Source organism: Saccopteryx leptura, chromosome 6 (assembly GCF_036850995.1).
Source record: "Saccopteryx leptura isolate mSacLep1 chromosome 6, mSacLep1_pri_phased_curated, whole genome shotgun sequence".
In the NCBI taxonomy this organism is placed as follows: domain Eukaryota; kingdom Metazoa; phylum Chordata; class Mammalia; order Chiroptera; family Emballonuridae; genus Saccopteryx; species Saccopteryx leptura.
Genome location: NC_089508.1, coordinates 172,443,724 through 172,458,478, shown reverse-complemented (window position 1 = coordinate 172,458,478; position 14,755 = coordinate 172,443,724). Strand labels below are relative to the sequence as shown.

General features: G+C 48.4%; 1 protein-coding gene across 3 annotated transcripts in view; it reads left to right on the top strand.

The window, feature by feature from the left end:
• The window catches only part of CCDC69 (coiled-coil domain containing 69), a 35,922-nt gene that overhangs the window by 18,581 nt on the left and 2,586 nt on the right, over window positions 1-14,755 (top strand). For all 3 annotated transcript variants that reach the window (XR_010752013.1, XR_010752014.1, XM_066388200.1), the window contains exons 2-8: window positions 402-471; window positions 3,826-3,932; window positions 4,440-4,527; window positions 11,233-11,306; window positions 12,300-12,401; window positions 12,799-12,918; window positions 14,222-14,319. Coding sequence is in view for 1 of the 3 variants with exons in the window: in XM_066388200.1 (XP_066244297.1) it covers window positions 402-471; window positions 3,826-3,932; window positions 4,440-4,527; window positions 11,233-11,306; window positions 12,300-12,401; window positions 12,799-12,918; window positions 14,222-14,319 (659 nt within the window). In the remaining 2 variants the exon portion in view is untranslated. The remainder of the gene's footprint in view (window positions 1-401; window positions 472-3,825; window positions 3,933-4,439; window positions 4,528-11,232; window positions 11,307-12,299; window positions 12,402-12,798; window positions 12,919-14,221; window positions 14,320-14,755) is intronic.

Here is a 14,755-nt window from a genome sequence, read left to right as displayed (position 1 = left end):
TGGTAGCCACAGGCCTTGAGAAGAAAGGGGAATGTCTCTGAACTGGAGGTTGGGAAGTTTTAGGGCATCTCAAGGTCATAACTCAGGTTTGGGAAAAGCAGAAGGACTGGCCAAGTCCCAGGAGAAGGAAGAAAAGGGTAGGGAGGGCCCCATGGTTTGTGGCAGCCAGACCACAAACATCTAAGGAGAGCTCAGCCAGCATCAGACTCTTTCCTTGGCCATGATGAAAAATTCTGTTCTGGGAACCCCTTCCGTCCAGAGGGAGTGCCGCCCTGGGATGGTGAGGGAGGCAGCCTTCCTGGTCTGGTACAGCTGGAAGTCTCCTCTTGCCTTTGGAGAGTCCTACTGTAGCATTCATCCTCACATCAACCTCCACCTCGTTGTTGTGCCATTTCTTCCAGAGATGCCGAGAACCAGATCAGCCACCCAGACCAGAGCCCCAGGAACTAGGTCCCCTCAACGGGGATACAAGTAAGTAGACTGCTCCATAAATACATTCCCTGACATCCATGATGAAGTTTCCTACTTTATAATTAACAAAGGTGATATAGCTACTTAATTATCTCAAGAGATTTTAGATAGGTTACGTTAATAGGAGTATTGTGTCTAAAACCAGGAAGGTGTGCTTTTCGACCTGTGCTTTCCTGTTCTGGGCTGTTGATATCGCACCTGGAGTGCTGAATTTATTTCTGTAAAGTACATTTTCAGAGGAATCCAGGAAAATTGGAAGGAGTACAGTGAAGGAAGAACAGGCTTATGAGGGATCTGAAAACCAGGTCCTGTAAGGAGCAGCTAAAGCAGTGGTAGTCAACCTGGTCCCTCCCGCCCACTAGGGGGCGTCCCAGCTTTCATGGTGGTCGGTTGCGGAGCAACCAAAGTATAAATAAAAAGATAGATTTGACTATAGTCAGTTGTTTTATAAAGATTTATTCTGCCAAACAGCGAAAATCCAACATAAAAGTACTTGGTAAGTCGTTATTATCATATACTTTAACTTGCTGTAACTCTGCTTTATAAATTTTATAAAGTAAAGTTACTTCCCTAATTTATAAATCACCATTACTGTGGAACCGGTGCGCAGTTAGAAAATTTTACTACTAACAGAGATACAAATGTGGGCAGTAGGTATAAAAAGGCTGACTACCCCTGAGCTAAAGGAACAGAGGATGTTTAACCTGGAAAGAAGATGTCGCAGTAAAACACAGCAGTTCTCTCCAAGTGTCTGAGTGCCCTCAATGGAGAAGAAAAATAAGCCTTGTACAGTGTGACCCAGAGGTCAGAACTAGGGCCTCAAGGTAGCAGGAACAGGCAGACAGAATTCAGTTCAATCTCAAAGGATTTTTTTGTGTGGTGGTTGGCTTAAAACCATCAGAACTGCCTAGTAATAGAATGAGTTCTTCGTCTCCGAAAGTGTTTAATTACAGCCTGGAGGCTGTCGGGGATATTGTAGATGAAGTTCAAGCACCAGATAAGCAACTGGACCAGAAATCAGAGTTTCTAAAGTCTGGCTGTATATATTACTTGGGAGAACTTCAAAGATACAGACCTGGGGCGCCCTCACGGACCAATGAAATAAGAATCTCTGGGAGTGGGCTGGAGAATCTGCATTGTTGGTGATCATAGATATTTTGAATAAGCTTCTCCCCAGCTGGGGCCCGTCTGCTACTGGTCTTGTGGACATTTGGGACCCTGAGCCAAAAGATCTGTGAGAGTGTGGGGCCCTTTGGTCTTGACCACTGCTCACTCTCCCTCCATCCTGATGTACTGACCACAGTGCTGGCTACTCGCTCAGCAGTCCCTACCTGCACATGTGTCATCCTACCCTTTGCCAGACCCTGCCTGTGGGGTCGTGATTATCACGCTAAGATGAATGATAATGCTAACAACACTAGTATTTGTCTCTGATGCTTGCCATGAGCCCCAATGAACCTGTAGAGGCCATTCAGTTAAAGATAGAGAACATTGAGCACTTCCAAATGCCCGGCACTGCACTTACTGCTTTTCCCGGGAAATCGGGTGACTGCGGTGGGAGTTAGCCGAGTTTACCGTGGAATCAGATGGTGTAGGTTCCTAGCCCATCTCCCTGGTTGTGAACTGGGAGATCATAGGCAAGTTGCCTAACTTCTCTGTCCCTCAGTTTCCTCACCTGTGAAATGGGATTAATCATAGCATCCACTCCACTGGGTGGTTGTGAGGGTTGAGTAATGCCTGTGAGGCACTTGGCACAGAGCTGGGCACAGTCCTGGGTATGCTGAGCTCTCATATTCCTTACCTGCTATTATTATTTATTTCTATTGCCATTGTTTTCTGATTTCATCACCTCAACAGCCCCGTGAGGAATCTATTAGTATTGTCCCAAATTCACATATGGAGTAACTGAGACACAAACAGGTTGGGTCTCTGCCTCAGGCCCCACCTGGAGCCTGTTAGATTCCAGCCATGGGCAGGGCCTGTTTCGGAGTTTCCCTAACAAGGGCTAGACTTCCTGTTTGTGGCTCCTTCCTGCTCAAGCAGCTCCTCATCCTCCAGCTGGGGAAATGCTAAAGCCGGGGTCAGACACAGGCCCCAGCAGGTAAAGCCCCAGTAGGAAGAGGTGACAACAGTGGCGAATGGCAGTCTCCTGGGCGGGAAGGGGGAGGCTGCTGCTGCTCGACCCCAGCTCCTGGTTGACACACAGGCACACACTGCCAGTCCTTTGGCTTCCTCAAAAGAGCTGAAAATCTCGATTTAAAAAAACCTTCCCAGTCATTAAATATTAGCAACTAATTATTTTGTAAGATTTGGATATCAAGGCCCTAGCCAGTTGGCTCAGCGGTAGAACAGTGGCCAGGCATGTGGATGTCCTGGGTTCTATTCCTGGTCAGGGCACACAGGAGAAGCGTCCATCAGCTTCTCCACCCCCCTCTCCTCTTTCTCTCTCTCTTTCTTTTTCTCTCCTGCAGCCATGGCTTTAATGGTTTGAGCAAGTTGGCCCTGGTTGCTGAGAATGGCTCCATGGCCTCCCTCAGGTGCTGAAATAGCTTGGTTGCTGAGCAACGGAGTAGCAGCCCCAGATCGGCAGAGCATCGGCCTATAGGGGGCTTGCTGTGTGGATCCCAGTTGAGGCACATGCAAGTGTCTGTCTCTTTGCCTCCCTGTCTCCCCACCTATCACTTAATAAAAATAATAAATAAATAAAGATTTGGATATTGAGTAAAGCAAATAGGCTGAATCTATCCTGTGAGTTACCAGCTTTGTTGTCGATGCCAGGTGGCAACCCAAGTCTTTTGGCACTTGCACTGAAGAGCCAGAGAGTTGGGGGCACCTCTGGAGGCCGATCCCCAGCTGAAACCATTCCCGAGACAGAGATCAGGGTTCTCACCCCTCAGCCCCAGCCTCCCACACTATGTCAGTGTGATGACCCCACTACTATTCAGTGTGATTTTATTTTTCTGAAGCTGGAAACGGGGAGGCAGTCAGACAGACTCCCGCATGCGCCCGACCGGGATCCACCCGGCACGCCCACCAGGGGGCGATGCTCTGCCCATCGGGGCGTCGCTTCTGTTACAACCAGAGCCATTCTAGCACCTGAGGCAGAGGCCACAGAGCCATCCTCAGCACCCGGGCCATCCTTGCTCCAATGGAGCCTCGGCTGCAGAAGGGGAAGAGAGAGACAGAGAGGAAGGAGAGGGGGAGGGGTGGAGAAGCAGATGGGCGCTTCTCCTGTGTGCCCTGGCCAGGAATCGAACCTGGGACTTCTGCATGCCAGGCCGATGCTCTACCACTGAGCCAACCGGCCAGGGCTTCAGTGTGATTTTAATTTTTTTTTTTCTTTCTCACCTGTAGCCACCACCACCCAGCTCTGTGCATCTGAGGAGACTGAGCAGCACCAGAAGGAAATAACCAGAATTCTCCAGCAGCATGAGGAGGACAAGAAGAAATGGGCACAGCAGGTGAAGTCCCAGCCACTCTTTCCCTCCTGCTCAGCTGACCTTGCACAATCCAGGAGTGAGGACCAGATTCGGGTTTCATTGTTGTGGCAGCTCTTACTCCTTTTCCCAAGAACGGAGTCCTAGATCTGTTGAACAAGTATCTGTAACTGCTCGTATCCATTTTATGATACTTATCATATGCAAAGAACGGTGCGGAAACACTCTGGCAGTAGAAGGGCTTCCTACCTTAAGTGGGCATCAGAATTAGAAGACTTCTAAGTCCCTTTCCATCTAGATAATTCTCTGGGGACCCCCCCTCCCCCGGCCAAGCCTTAAAGAAGACAGTCAGCTACATCTGCTGTGTGGAAGGTCTTGTGCCTTCTCTGAGCCTGTTTCCATCGCTCTGATGGAGGGTGGGACTCCGATCACCTAGTTCCACGTAGCTCCAGGGGTCAGTGAGTGGGTCACTGAGGCTCTGCTGAACCTGCACCTGCTCAGACTCATCCTGCTCGGCCCTCCACCCCCCAGGTGCAGAAGGAGAGGGAGTTGGAGCTTCAAGAGAAACTGGACGAGCAACGAAGAGTCTTGGATGGAGAACATGAGGCAGCTGTGCAAGGTAAGGACGGAGATGCTGCTCTGGGGAGGTGCTCCTCCGGCTCCATCTGCCAAGTTCACAGGGAGGACTCCCACTGGCCCCACCCCCCACCTCTGGTTCACAGCAGTTGGCTGCTTTAGGGTTAGAGTCCGTAGGGTCCTTGGACTTGTTACTTGGGGCATAGCTTTAAAAGTCTGACATCATGGCTTTGTTTTACCTTAGTTGGAAGGTTTTCTTTCTTTTCCATTTTAAAAGCAATTCATAAAGGAAATTTGAAAAACCTAGACATACAGAAACAATTTATTTATTTATTTTTTCTTTTTTTTTTTTTAATTTTTATTTATTTATTTTTTTCATTTTTCTGAAGCTGGAAACAGGGAGAGACAGTCAGACAGACTCCCGCATGCGCCCGACCGGGATCCACCCGGCACGCCCACCATGGGGCGACGCTCTGCCCACCAGGGGGTGATGCTCTGCCCATCCTGGGCGTCGCCATGTTGCGACCAGAGCCACTCTAGCGCCTGGGGCAGAGGCTACAGAGCCATCCCCAGTGCCCGGGCCATGTTTGCTCCAATGGAGCCTTGGCTGCAGGAGGGGAAGAGAGAGACAGAGAGGAAAGCGCGGCGGAGGGGTGGAGAAGCAAATGGGCGCTTCTCCTGTGTGCCCTGGCCGGGAATCGAACCCGGGTCCTCCGCACGCTAGGCCGACGCTCTACCGCTGAGCCAACCGGCCAGGGCCTTTATTTATTTTTTTTACAGAGACAGAGAGAGAGTCAGAGAGAGGGATAGATAGGGACAGACAGACAGGAATGGAGAGAGATGAGAAGCATCAACCATTAGTTTTTTATTGCGACACCTTAGTTGTTCATTGATTGCTTTCTCATATGTGCCTTGACCATGGACCTTCAGCAGACCGAGTAACCCCTTGCTCAAGCCAGCGACCTTGGGTCCAAGCTGGTGAGCTTTGCTCAAGCCAGATGAACCTGCACTCAAGCTGACGACCTCGGGGTCTCGAACCTGGTCCTCCGATCCCAGTCTGACACTCTATCCACTGCACCACCACCTAGTCAAGCCAGAAACAATTTTAAATATTTGTATTTCTTCCCCATAATAATGACAGTACTTAACAATTTCTGGTTAGGTTGATTATTTCAAATAGCTTTCTTTACTCTTATATCACTCAATGTGGTCCTCATAGAAAATTTAGAATCTGTAGATTAAACAAAAATACCTTATAGCATAGTGGTTATATAGCCATAGGCCCTGAGTTTGAATCCCAGCTCTACCACTTACCAGCTGTGTAGCCTTGAAGAAGTTAGTTAAGGATATTGAGTGGGATACTGGGTGAACTAAAGCTATTTTCAGCTTTTTTTCAATATTTTGGTAGTGTACTTCAGGACAATGTTATCTGAGTTGAAGCAGTTTTAAGTACATCAAATGTGGGTCTCTTATACCACACCATCATGAGTACATGGGGGAGATGTGCTTTCTGGGAAACTCATGGTGCTGGGTCCCTAATTCAAAGAGGAACATTTCTCATGTTTGTTCTTTCTAGTTTATTTTTATTTAAAATATTTTAGGTTACGTTTAAGCCTTTTAAAGGTTAGTTTTGAAAATTGAGACACAGTGCTAATACAAGGAATTGGTGCCTGACCTGTGGTGGTGCAGTGGATAAAGCGTCAACCTGGAAATGTTGAGGTCACCGGTTTGAAACCCTGGGCTTGCCTGGTCAAGGCACATATGGGAGTTGATGCTTCCAGCTCCTTCCCCCTTCTCTCTCGCTGTCTCTCTCTCTCCTCTCTAAAAATGAATAAATAAAAATTTAAAAATGGAAAAAAAAAGAAAAAAAAAAGGAATTGGTGAGGTCTTAAACTTTCTTTACTGTGATTTCCATTTTGGGTATGTTTGGCTAAGTAAAATTTGTTAAATTTTTGTTAACGAAATTTTTTTTCTTAAAATAAAGACCTTTTTATAAAAAAAGAATTTAGTTATCTTTGTTTATAGAGTTTTTTGTTTTTTGGGTTTTTTTGTATTTTTCCAAAGCCAGAAACGGGGAGGCAGTCAGACAGACTCCTGCATGCGCCCGACCGGGATCCACCTGGCACGCTCACCAGGGGGAGATGCTCTACCCATCCAGGGCATTGCTCTGTCGAGACCAGAGCCACTCTAGCGCCTGAGGCAGAGGCCACAGAGCCATCCTCAGCGCCTGGGTCAACTTTGCTCCAGTGGAGCCTTGGCTGCTGGAGGGGAAGAGAGAGACAGAGAGGAAGGAGAGGGGGAGGGGTGGAGAAGCAGATGGGCTCCTCTCCTGTGTGCCCTGGCTAGGAATTGAACCTGGGACTCCTGCACACCAGGCCGACACTCTACCACTGAGCCAACCGGCCAGGGCCTGTTCATAGAGTATTTAATTTTTAGAATTCAGAACAGTGTCTGATATTTTACAAGAAATTTAGCAAATAATTATTATCTTTATTATTTTATTATTGAGAAAATTAAAACTGTGTGCAATTCCACCCAGAACTAGTAGCTGCCCCTTTGCTCTAGATCTCTTTCAGTTTTTTGTATATACCTTGAATATACATCTTTACACACATACACACATGTAATTTGGTGGGAGGAGATAATTTTTCTTTTATTTGAATTGCATTAACAACTTGTCATTAACCTTCTGTGCCATAAGGTTTTTTGTTTGCTTGTTTGTTTGTTTGTTTTGTATTTTTCTGAAGCTGGAAACGGGGAGAGACAGTCAGACAGACTCCCGTATGCGCCCGACCGGGATCCGCCCGGCACGCCCACCGGGGGGCGACGCTCTGCCCACCAGGGGCGATGCTCTGCCCCTCCGGGGCGTCACTCTGTTGCGACCAGAGCCACTCCAGCGCCTGGGGCAGAAGCCAAGGAGCCATTCCCAGCGCCCGGGCCATCTTTGCTCCAATGGAGCCTCGACTGCGGGAGGGGAAGAGAGAGACAGAGAGGAAGGAGAGGGGGAGGGATGGAGAAGCAAATGGCGCTTCTCCTGTGTGCCCTGGCCGGGAATCGAACCCGGGACTTCTGCACGCCAGGCCGACGCTCTACCACTGAGCCAACTGGCCAGGGCCTGTGCCATAAGTTTTAGTAACAGCATAGCATTCCAGTGTGTACCCTTGTTCATTTCACTGCCCCCTTCAGTTAGGCATTTTTTACAATAGTCATGATGCTTACACAAGTGTGAACCCCATTTTATAAAATCTTGGCCACTTTCATCACCACTATCCATTCCCACCACCACCACTACCACTGTCCAGTTCTAGAACACTGTCATCACCCAGAAAATAAACTTTCTACTTACCAGTCACTTTGTATACCTCCCTCCCCGTCTCCCAGCCTCTGGGCACCGCCAGTCTGCCTTTTGTCTCGTGGCTTTGTGTGTTCCGGACACTCATATAGATGGAAGCATACAACCTGTGGTCTTCACGTCTGGCTTCTCTCACCCAGCATATTTCCAAGACCGCAGCGTGCATTTACACCCACTCCTTTTGTTGTTGTTGTCCTGCCTGTTTTAGGAATTACTCCATTCCTTTGTATGGCTGAATAATATTTCATTATTATTGGCACAGACACACCACACTTTTTTTTTTCTTTCTTTCTTTGTGTATTTCTCTGAAGCTGGAAATGGGGAGAGACAGTCAGACAGACTCCCGCCCGGCACGCCCGCCAGGGGGGCGACGCTCTGCCCATCAGGGGACGATGCTCTGCCCCTCCGGGGCATCGCTCTGCCGCGACCAGAGCCACTCCAGCACCTGGGGCAGAGGCCAAGGAGCCATCCCCAGTGCCCGGGTCATCTTTGCTCCAATGGAGCCTCGGCTGCGGGAGGGGAAGAGAGAGACAGAGAGGAAGGAGAGGGGGAGGGGTGGAGAAGCAGATGGACGCTTCTCCCGTGTGCCCTGGCTGGGAATGAACCGGGACCTCTGCATGCCAGGCCCACGCTCTACCACTGAGCCAACCAGCCAGGGCCAGACACACTACACTTTGCTTCCAGTCACTAGTTGATGGACACAAGGGGGCTACCTCCACCCTTTGGCCACCGTGAATAAGAACCACTAGTACAAGCACCTGCTTGAACCCCTGCTTACATTCCCCTGGTGTACACCCAGGAGTAGAAGTGCTGGGTCGTATGGTCATTTTACACTGACCTTTAAGAAACCGCCAGCTGTTTTCCACAGTGGCTGCACTATTCTACATTCCCCCCAGCAATGGACGACAGTTCTGGCTGCACCCCATCCTTGCCAATACTTGTTATTTTATTCTCCATTGTTTTGACACTAGTATTATTATTGTTGCCATGCTATTGGGTGCAAAGTGGTTTCTTTTGGCTTTGATTTGCACTTCCCTAATGAATAATTTTACTGAGCATCATTTCATGTGCTTATGGGCCGTTTGTATATCTTCTTTGGAAAAGTTGACTTACATTTTTGGTGCTATTGAAGTTGACCTGCGAAGTGTCATGCCGGTTTTCCCTTTAATCATCAGTATTTGGCCTGACGAGGCGGTGGCGCAGTGGATGGAGCGTCCCAATGGAATGCGGAAGGACCCAGGTTCGAGACCCCGAGGTCACCAGCTTGTGCACGGGCTCAACTGGTTTGAGCAGAGCTCACCAGCTTGGACCCAAGGTCACTGACTCGAGCAAGGGGTTACTCGGTCTGCTGAAGGCCCACGGTCAAGGCACATATGAGAAAGCAATCAATGAACAACTGAGGTGTCACAATGAAAAACTGATGATTGATGCTTCTCATCTCTCTTCGTTCCTGTCTGTCTGTCCCTATCTGTCCCTCTCTCTGACTCTCTCTCTGTCTATCTAATAAATAAATAAATAGCTATTTAATCATCAGTATTTGCATGGCCTTTGCCCAGAATTATTTATCTTTTAAAAACACAGTGATGATTGCCTGACCAGGAGGTGGCGCAGTGGATAGAGCATCGGACTGGGATGTGGAGGACCCAGGTTTGAGACCTCAAGGTTGCCAGCTTGAGTGCAGGCTCATCTGATTTGAGCAAAGCTCACCAGCTTGGACCCAAGGTTGCTGGCTTGAGCAAGGGGTTACTTGGTCTGCTGAAGGCCCATGGTCAAGGCATATATGAGAAAGCAATCAATGAACAACTGATGTCACAACGAAAAACTGATGATTGATGCTTCTCATCTCTCTCCGTTCCTGTCTGTCCTCATCTATCTCTCTCTCTGACTCTCTCTGTGTCCCTGTAAAAAAACAAACAAAAAACACAGTGATGATTACTTATAGGTAAAATTTTGTACCCTGTTCTTTTAACATTGTATCAAACGTGTTTCCATGTAATTATGCTGCTACTAACATGTTTATGAAGGCTGGACCATTGCATACATGGTTTTTCTTAATTTATCCTGAGTATAGACATGTACATTTTTAAAATAAATTTATTTATTGATTTGAGAGAGAGAGGAAGGGAGAGAGAGAAACACTGATCTGTTCCTATATGTGCACTTGAGTAGGAATCAAACCTATAACCTTTTCGTATCAGGACGATACTGTAACCAACTGAGTGTCCAGCCAGAGCTAGACATGTAGATTTTAATGACTATGAGTAGCACTGCACTAAATGTCTTTTGTATAAAGATGTGCCCACATTTTACATGATGTCCTTAGATTCCCAGAAATAGAATAACTAGAACAGAGGTCTGAACAATTTTAAGACTCTTGAAACATATTGCAACATTAGCATGAAATGTTTTTGAAATGGAACAGAGGTTCTTGCTTTGGGAATTTGAAGAGTTGGGTTTTACTACTAATACACCGCATGAAACTGGGCCTGTCACTTGACCTGAGCCCTGTTTCTGTGTCTCTCAGTTCACTTTGCATATATTAAAAATCTACCCTCCCTACCTCACAAGGCTATTGTGGGATAACTCTCTTCTCCAAGTATTGCTTTGATATTATTTTTAGCATTGTAAATATATCGATAAGAAAATTTTCCTATTATGAAACCCCAGAGGAAAGAGACTGTCTTGAGTTCTTACCATCAGTCATAATTTGTGTGTGTGTGTGTGTGTGTGTGTGTGTGTGTGTGTGTGTGTGTGTATGTGAGAGAGAGAGAGAGAGAGGGATAGACAGGAAGGGAGAGAGACGAGAAGCATCAATTCTTCATTGTGGCACCTTACTTGTTCATTAATTGCTTTCTCATATGTGCCTTGTTGGGGGGCGGGGGATTACAGCAGAGCTAGTGACCCCTTGTTCAAGCCAGCAACCTTTGGGCTCAAGCCAGCAACCATGGGGTCATGTCTATGATCCCACGCTCAATCCAGCGACCCCACACTTCAGCTGGTGAGCTCTTGCTCAAGCCAGCAACCTCGGGGTTTCAAACCTTGGTCCTCCGCATCCCAGTCCGATGCTCTATCCACTGCGCCACCGCCTGATCAGGCAGATCTTTGGATCTTAGCCTCAGCAAGTTGTGGGTGGAAGCCACGCTCTGGTAGGGTTCATGGTTCCTCCCAGGATATAATTTGTTTCCGTTTTCATGAGCTTTTATTAAATATATGCTATATTTCTGATACAATCCCAGGCCCATGAGATAGAAGGATGGATAAGAGCATTCCCACACTCCTGGCCCCTATGGGCCCCAGGTGGTCACCTGGGCTCTCTGGCCCTCGCGGGGCCTTCGAGAAGGCTTTAGGGTGAAATGTCTGAATGTCCGAACTCACAGAGGTCTCCCTTCCCTACAGTCCTCCGGGCCTCACATGAGAAAGAGAAAGAAGCCCTAACTCACTCATTCCAGGAGGCCAAGGCTGCCTTGCAGGTAAGCCGGGTTGGGCCATGTCAATCCCCGAGAGTAGGGCAGTACTTGCAGGAAAGCAGCATGGGGCCCCAAAGCAGCCGAAGCTGATGGCCTCCACCTGGGTGTGAGGGACAGAGCTGTCTTCTGTGTATCCAGGCCCCTTGATGTGGCAGCTGGACTTGATGAGGGTTGGCCTATTTCCCCAAGGACCGTTGTGGGGATCTTGGAGACTTCATGGGCCGGGCGCCACAGTGGAATGAGACTGTGGGCGGATGTGCAGGGGCCTGTGGAAGCATAAAGGAGGCATCTAACCCAGTGTGGCTGGTCGGGGTTTCCTAAAGGGACTGAGATCTAAGCTGGAACCTGGGGGAGAGGTTGGAATTCTTCAGGTGAAGACGGGTAGGATGGGTGCCTTACGCGGAAAACAAAACAAAACTAAGAACAGTGTGTTTAAAGGCATGGTAGAAAGCGGGGGAATGTGGAATACCTGTGAACTGGAAGGAGTCCGAGATACTGGGGGAGATTAGAGTGGGCAAGGCCAAATTGCAGGGAGGGGGTCTGTGAATCATATTGATATTGAGGGGTTGCATTCTGTCCTAATGGTAGTGGACAAGGTTGGGGTGGAGGAAGTTCTTGGCAGAGGAAAACTGTGGGACAAGAATGTACCTTGCAGTTGGAGTGATGTGGTATTTGGCTACAGGAGACGGTTGTAGCGGGAAGCAGGAGAGACGCGATGGGGGGAGTATATTGAGTCTGGTGTGGATGTACTTTGAATGCCAGGCTAACACCAGCCTTGAACACCAGGACGTTATCCCCAAGGCTATGGAGAGTGATTAAAGGCTTTAGAACACGAGGTTGTGTTTCAGGCTGTGGTTGATGTGGTTGAAGCCTGCATTGCTGGGTAGAGCAATCACAGACTGAAGAACCCAACACTGATCCCTCTCTGCGATGTGAAGTCCAACTACTGCCTTTGTGGGCCAGGCTTTGATCACCTCCTCCCTGCTTCCTCTCCAGGAGACCATAGATGGACTGACCTCACAGCTGGACGTCTTCCAGGCCAAGATGAAAAGGGTGGAGGAGTCCATTCTGAGCCGAGACTATAAGAAACACATCCAGGTAGGTGGCAGTGCACCTGGGGGCCTTTCCTTCTGGAATCTCCAAGGAGGTCAGGGTCCCCGTGTCACTAGGGGGAAAAGTAAGGCACAGAGAGAGGCACCTGGGATAGTAAAGTACGCAGGCTCTGGAGTCAGAGAGAACGAGTTGCAAACAGCAAACCTACCACTTAGCACGAGCAACTTAGCGTATCTGAGCCACAGTTTCCTCATCTGTGTTGCCTCAAAGGGTGTTATTGGGATAGAATGAGACCAAGCATACTAAGCACTTCCCATGGGCCAAGAAAGGGAGGCGATGTCTATAAGTCAGACAGGGGGTCGGAGGCAGAATGGGGAGGGGGGAGACAGCCCGTGCCCCTCTGCCTGCTGGCCTGATGAAGTCACTCCCTGTCCCTCTCTAGGATTACGGGAGCCCCAGTCAGTTCTGGGAGCAGGAGCTGGAGAGCTTGCACTTTGTCATTGAGATGAAGAACGAGCGTATTCATGAGCTGGACAAGCGGCTGATCCTCATGGAGACAGTGGTACGTGGGCGGGGCGTCCGGGGCTACAGCCTCCGGCCTCTGCTTTCCCAGTGCTTCCTCTGTAGGTACTTTGATGAGGCCCCCACCATCTTTGACCTGTCACCCATGCTGGCCCTTGAGACAGCTGAGGCTGGTCTCTGGCCAGTCTGGGTCAAGCAGTAGCTCCTTGTCATCTGGGTCCTATACTTCTCTCGGGCACTCAATGTCACTGTAACGTGGGTGACACCAGGGCAGGTAGCGTAGCTCATGAGGAGGGGCCGGCAGATGTCACATGTCAGGCGGGAGTTGGGGAAGGCTGAAAAATCAGACAGATATGGGAAGCCAGAGTCGGGCAAAGTCAGGCCTGGGGAGTGGCAGGCACTAAGGACACACATGGCTTTGTCTCCAGGAGAAGGGAGGCCTTGGAAACCTAGGGTTAACCTGAACAGAGATTGCATTGCTCAGGAAGACGTTTCCCTGGTCCTGCGTGCCACACACTCCGATTTTAATCAGACCATTTCAAGTGTTCACTGTAAATTTCATTCAACCATTTTTTTTGTTTTTACAGAGACAGAGAGAGAGTCAGAGAGAGGGATAGATAGGGACAGACAGACAGGAACGGAGAGAGATGAGAAGCATCAATTGTCAGTTTTTCATTGCGACACCTTAGTTGTTCATTGATTGCTTTCTCATATGTGCCTTGACCATGGGGCTACAGCAAACTGAGTAACCCCTTGCTTGAGCCAGCGAACTTGGGTCCAAGCTGGTGAATCTTGCTCAAACCAAATGAGCCCACACTCAAGCTGGTGACCTCAGGGTCTCGAACCTGGGTCCTCCACATCCTAGTTCGACGCTCGATCCACTGCGCCACCGCCTGGTCAGGCTCATTCAACCACTTTTATGGCATAGCTTAACAGGCACAGTTAATTTTATTGACCTATAAATACTGCTCATAAAATTTAGGGGATATTTCAAAATGAATATGAAGCTATAAAGTATTCCATAGTTTTTGTGAGCAGTGTATATTATATCCCCTGACTTTTGGAGAACCAAGAATATTCTTTCTCTTCTGAAATGATGGAGGTACTAGATGGTAGAGCTGTATTCTTTTCCTAACATCCTCATGTGGCAAAATTGAAAGTTGGCAGCCCTCTGTTTACTCCTTAGTTTTATTTTTTCTGCGTAAGCTTATTGCTCCCTGAAATGTAACATTTGGTCTGGAACAAATCAGTGTTTTCAGTGACCACAGATAAGAGGGAGGTGAGAGCACATGTTGCGTCATGGGAGTTTGGTGGCTTTCTGAGCTCGTTCTGATTTGTTACAGAAAGAGAAAAACCTGATGTTGGAGGAGAAGATCAGCACACTCCAACAGGAGAATGAGGACCTCCGCGTCCGAGGCCGCAACCAGACGGTTGTGTCAAGGTAGCTGTCCCCCTGCCTCCCTCACTCTTGTCCTCACCTTCTTTGCCAGATTCTCCAGTTGAGAGTCTCAGAGAAGCCCAGAGATTGTCTAGACAGGTGGGCCTAGGCCTATCCAGGGAATGTGGCTCCTCTTTTCTTGGGAGTGGGTATCCCTAGGGACCAGCTCTGCCTGGAAACCTAAGTTAAAGGCCCTGATGAGTATCTGTTTGTCCCCATTCTAGCTGAGTGGGCTTCATGGGAAAGCCCAATCTGAAAAGAGGAACAAGAAACTTATAGCTCAAGAGGTCAAATGAATGAATAAATATACATGAATGAATCCGTTCTAAGGGCTTCATAAATGAGAGCTAATATCATGTATCAGACATGTTGGTTGAATACTTTACATATTATCTAATTCTCCTTATTACTGTAAGAACTGGGTCCCATCATTCTCATT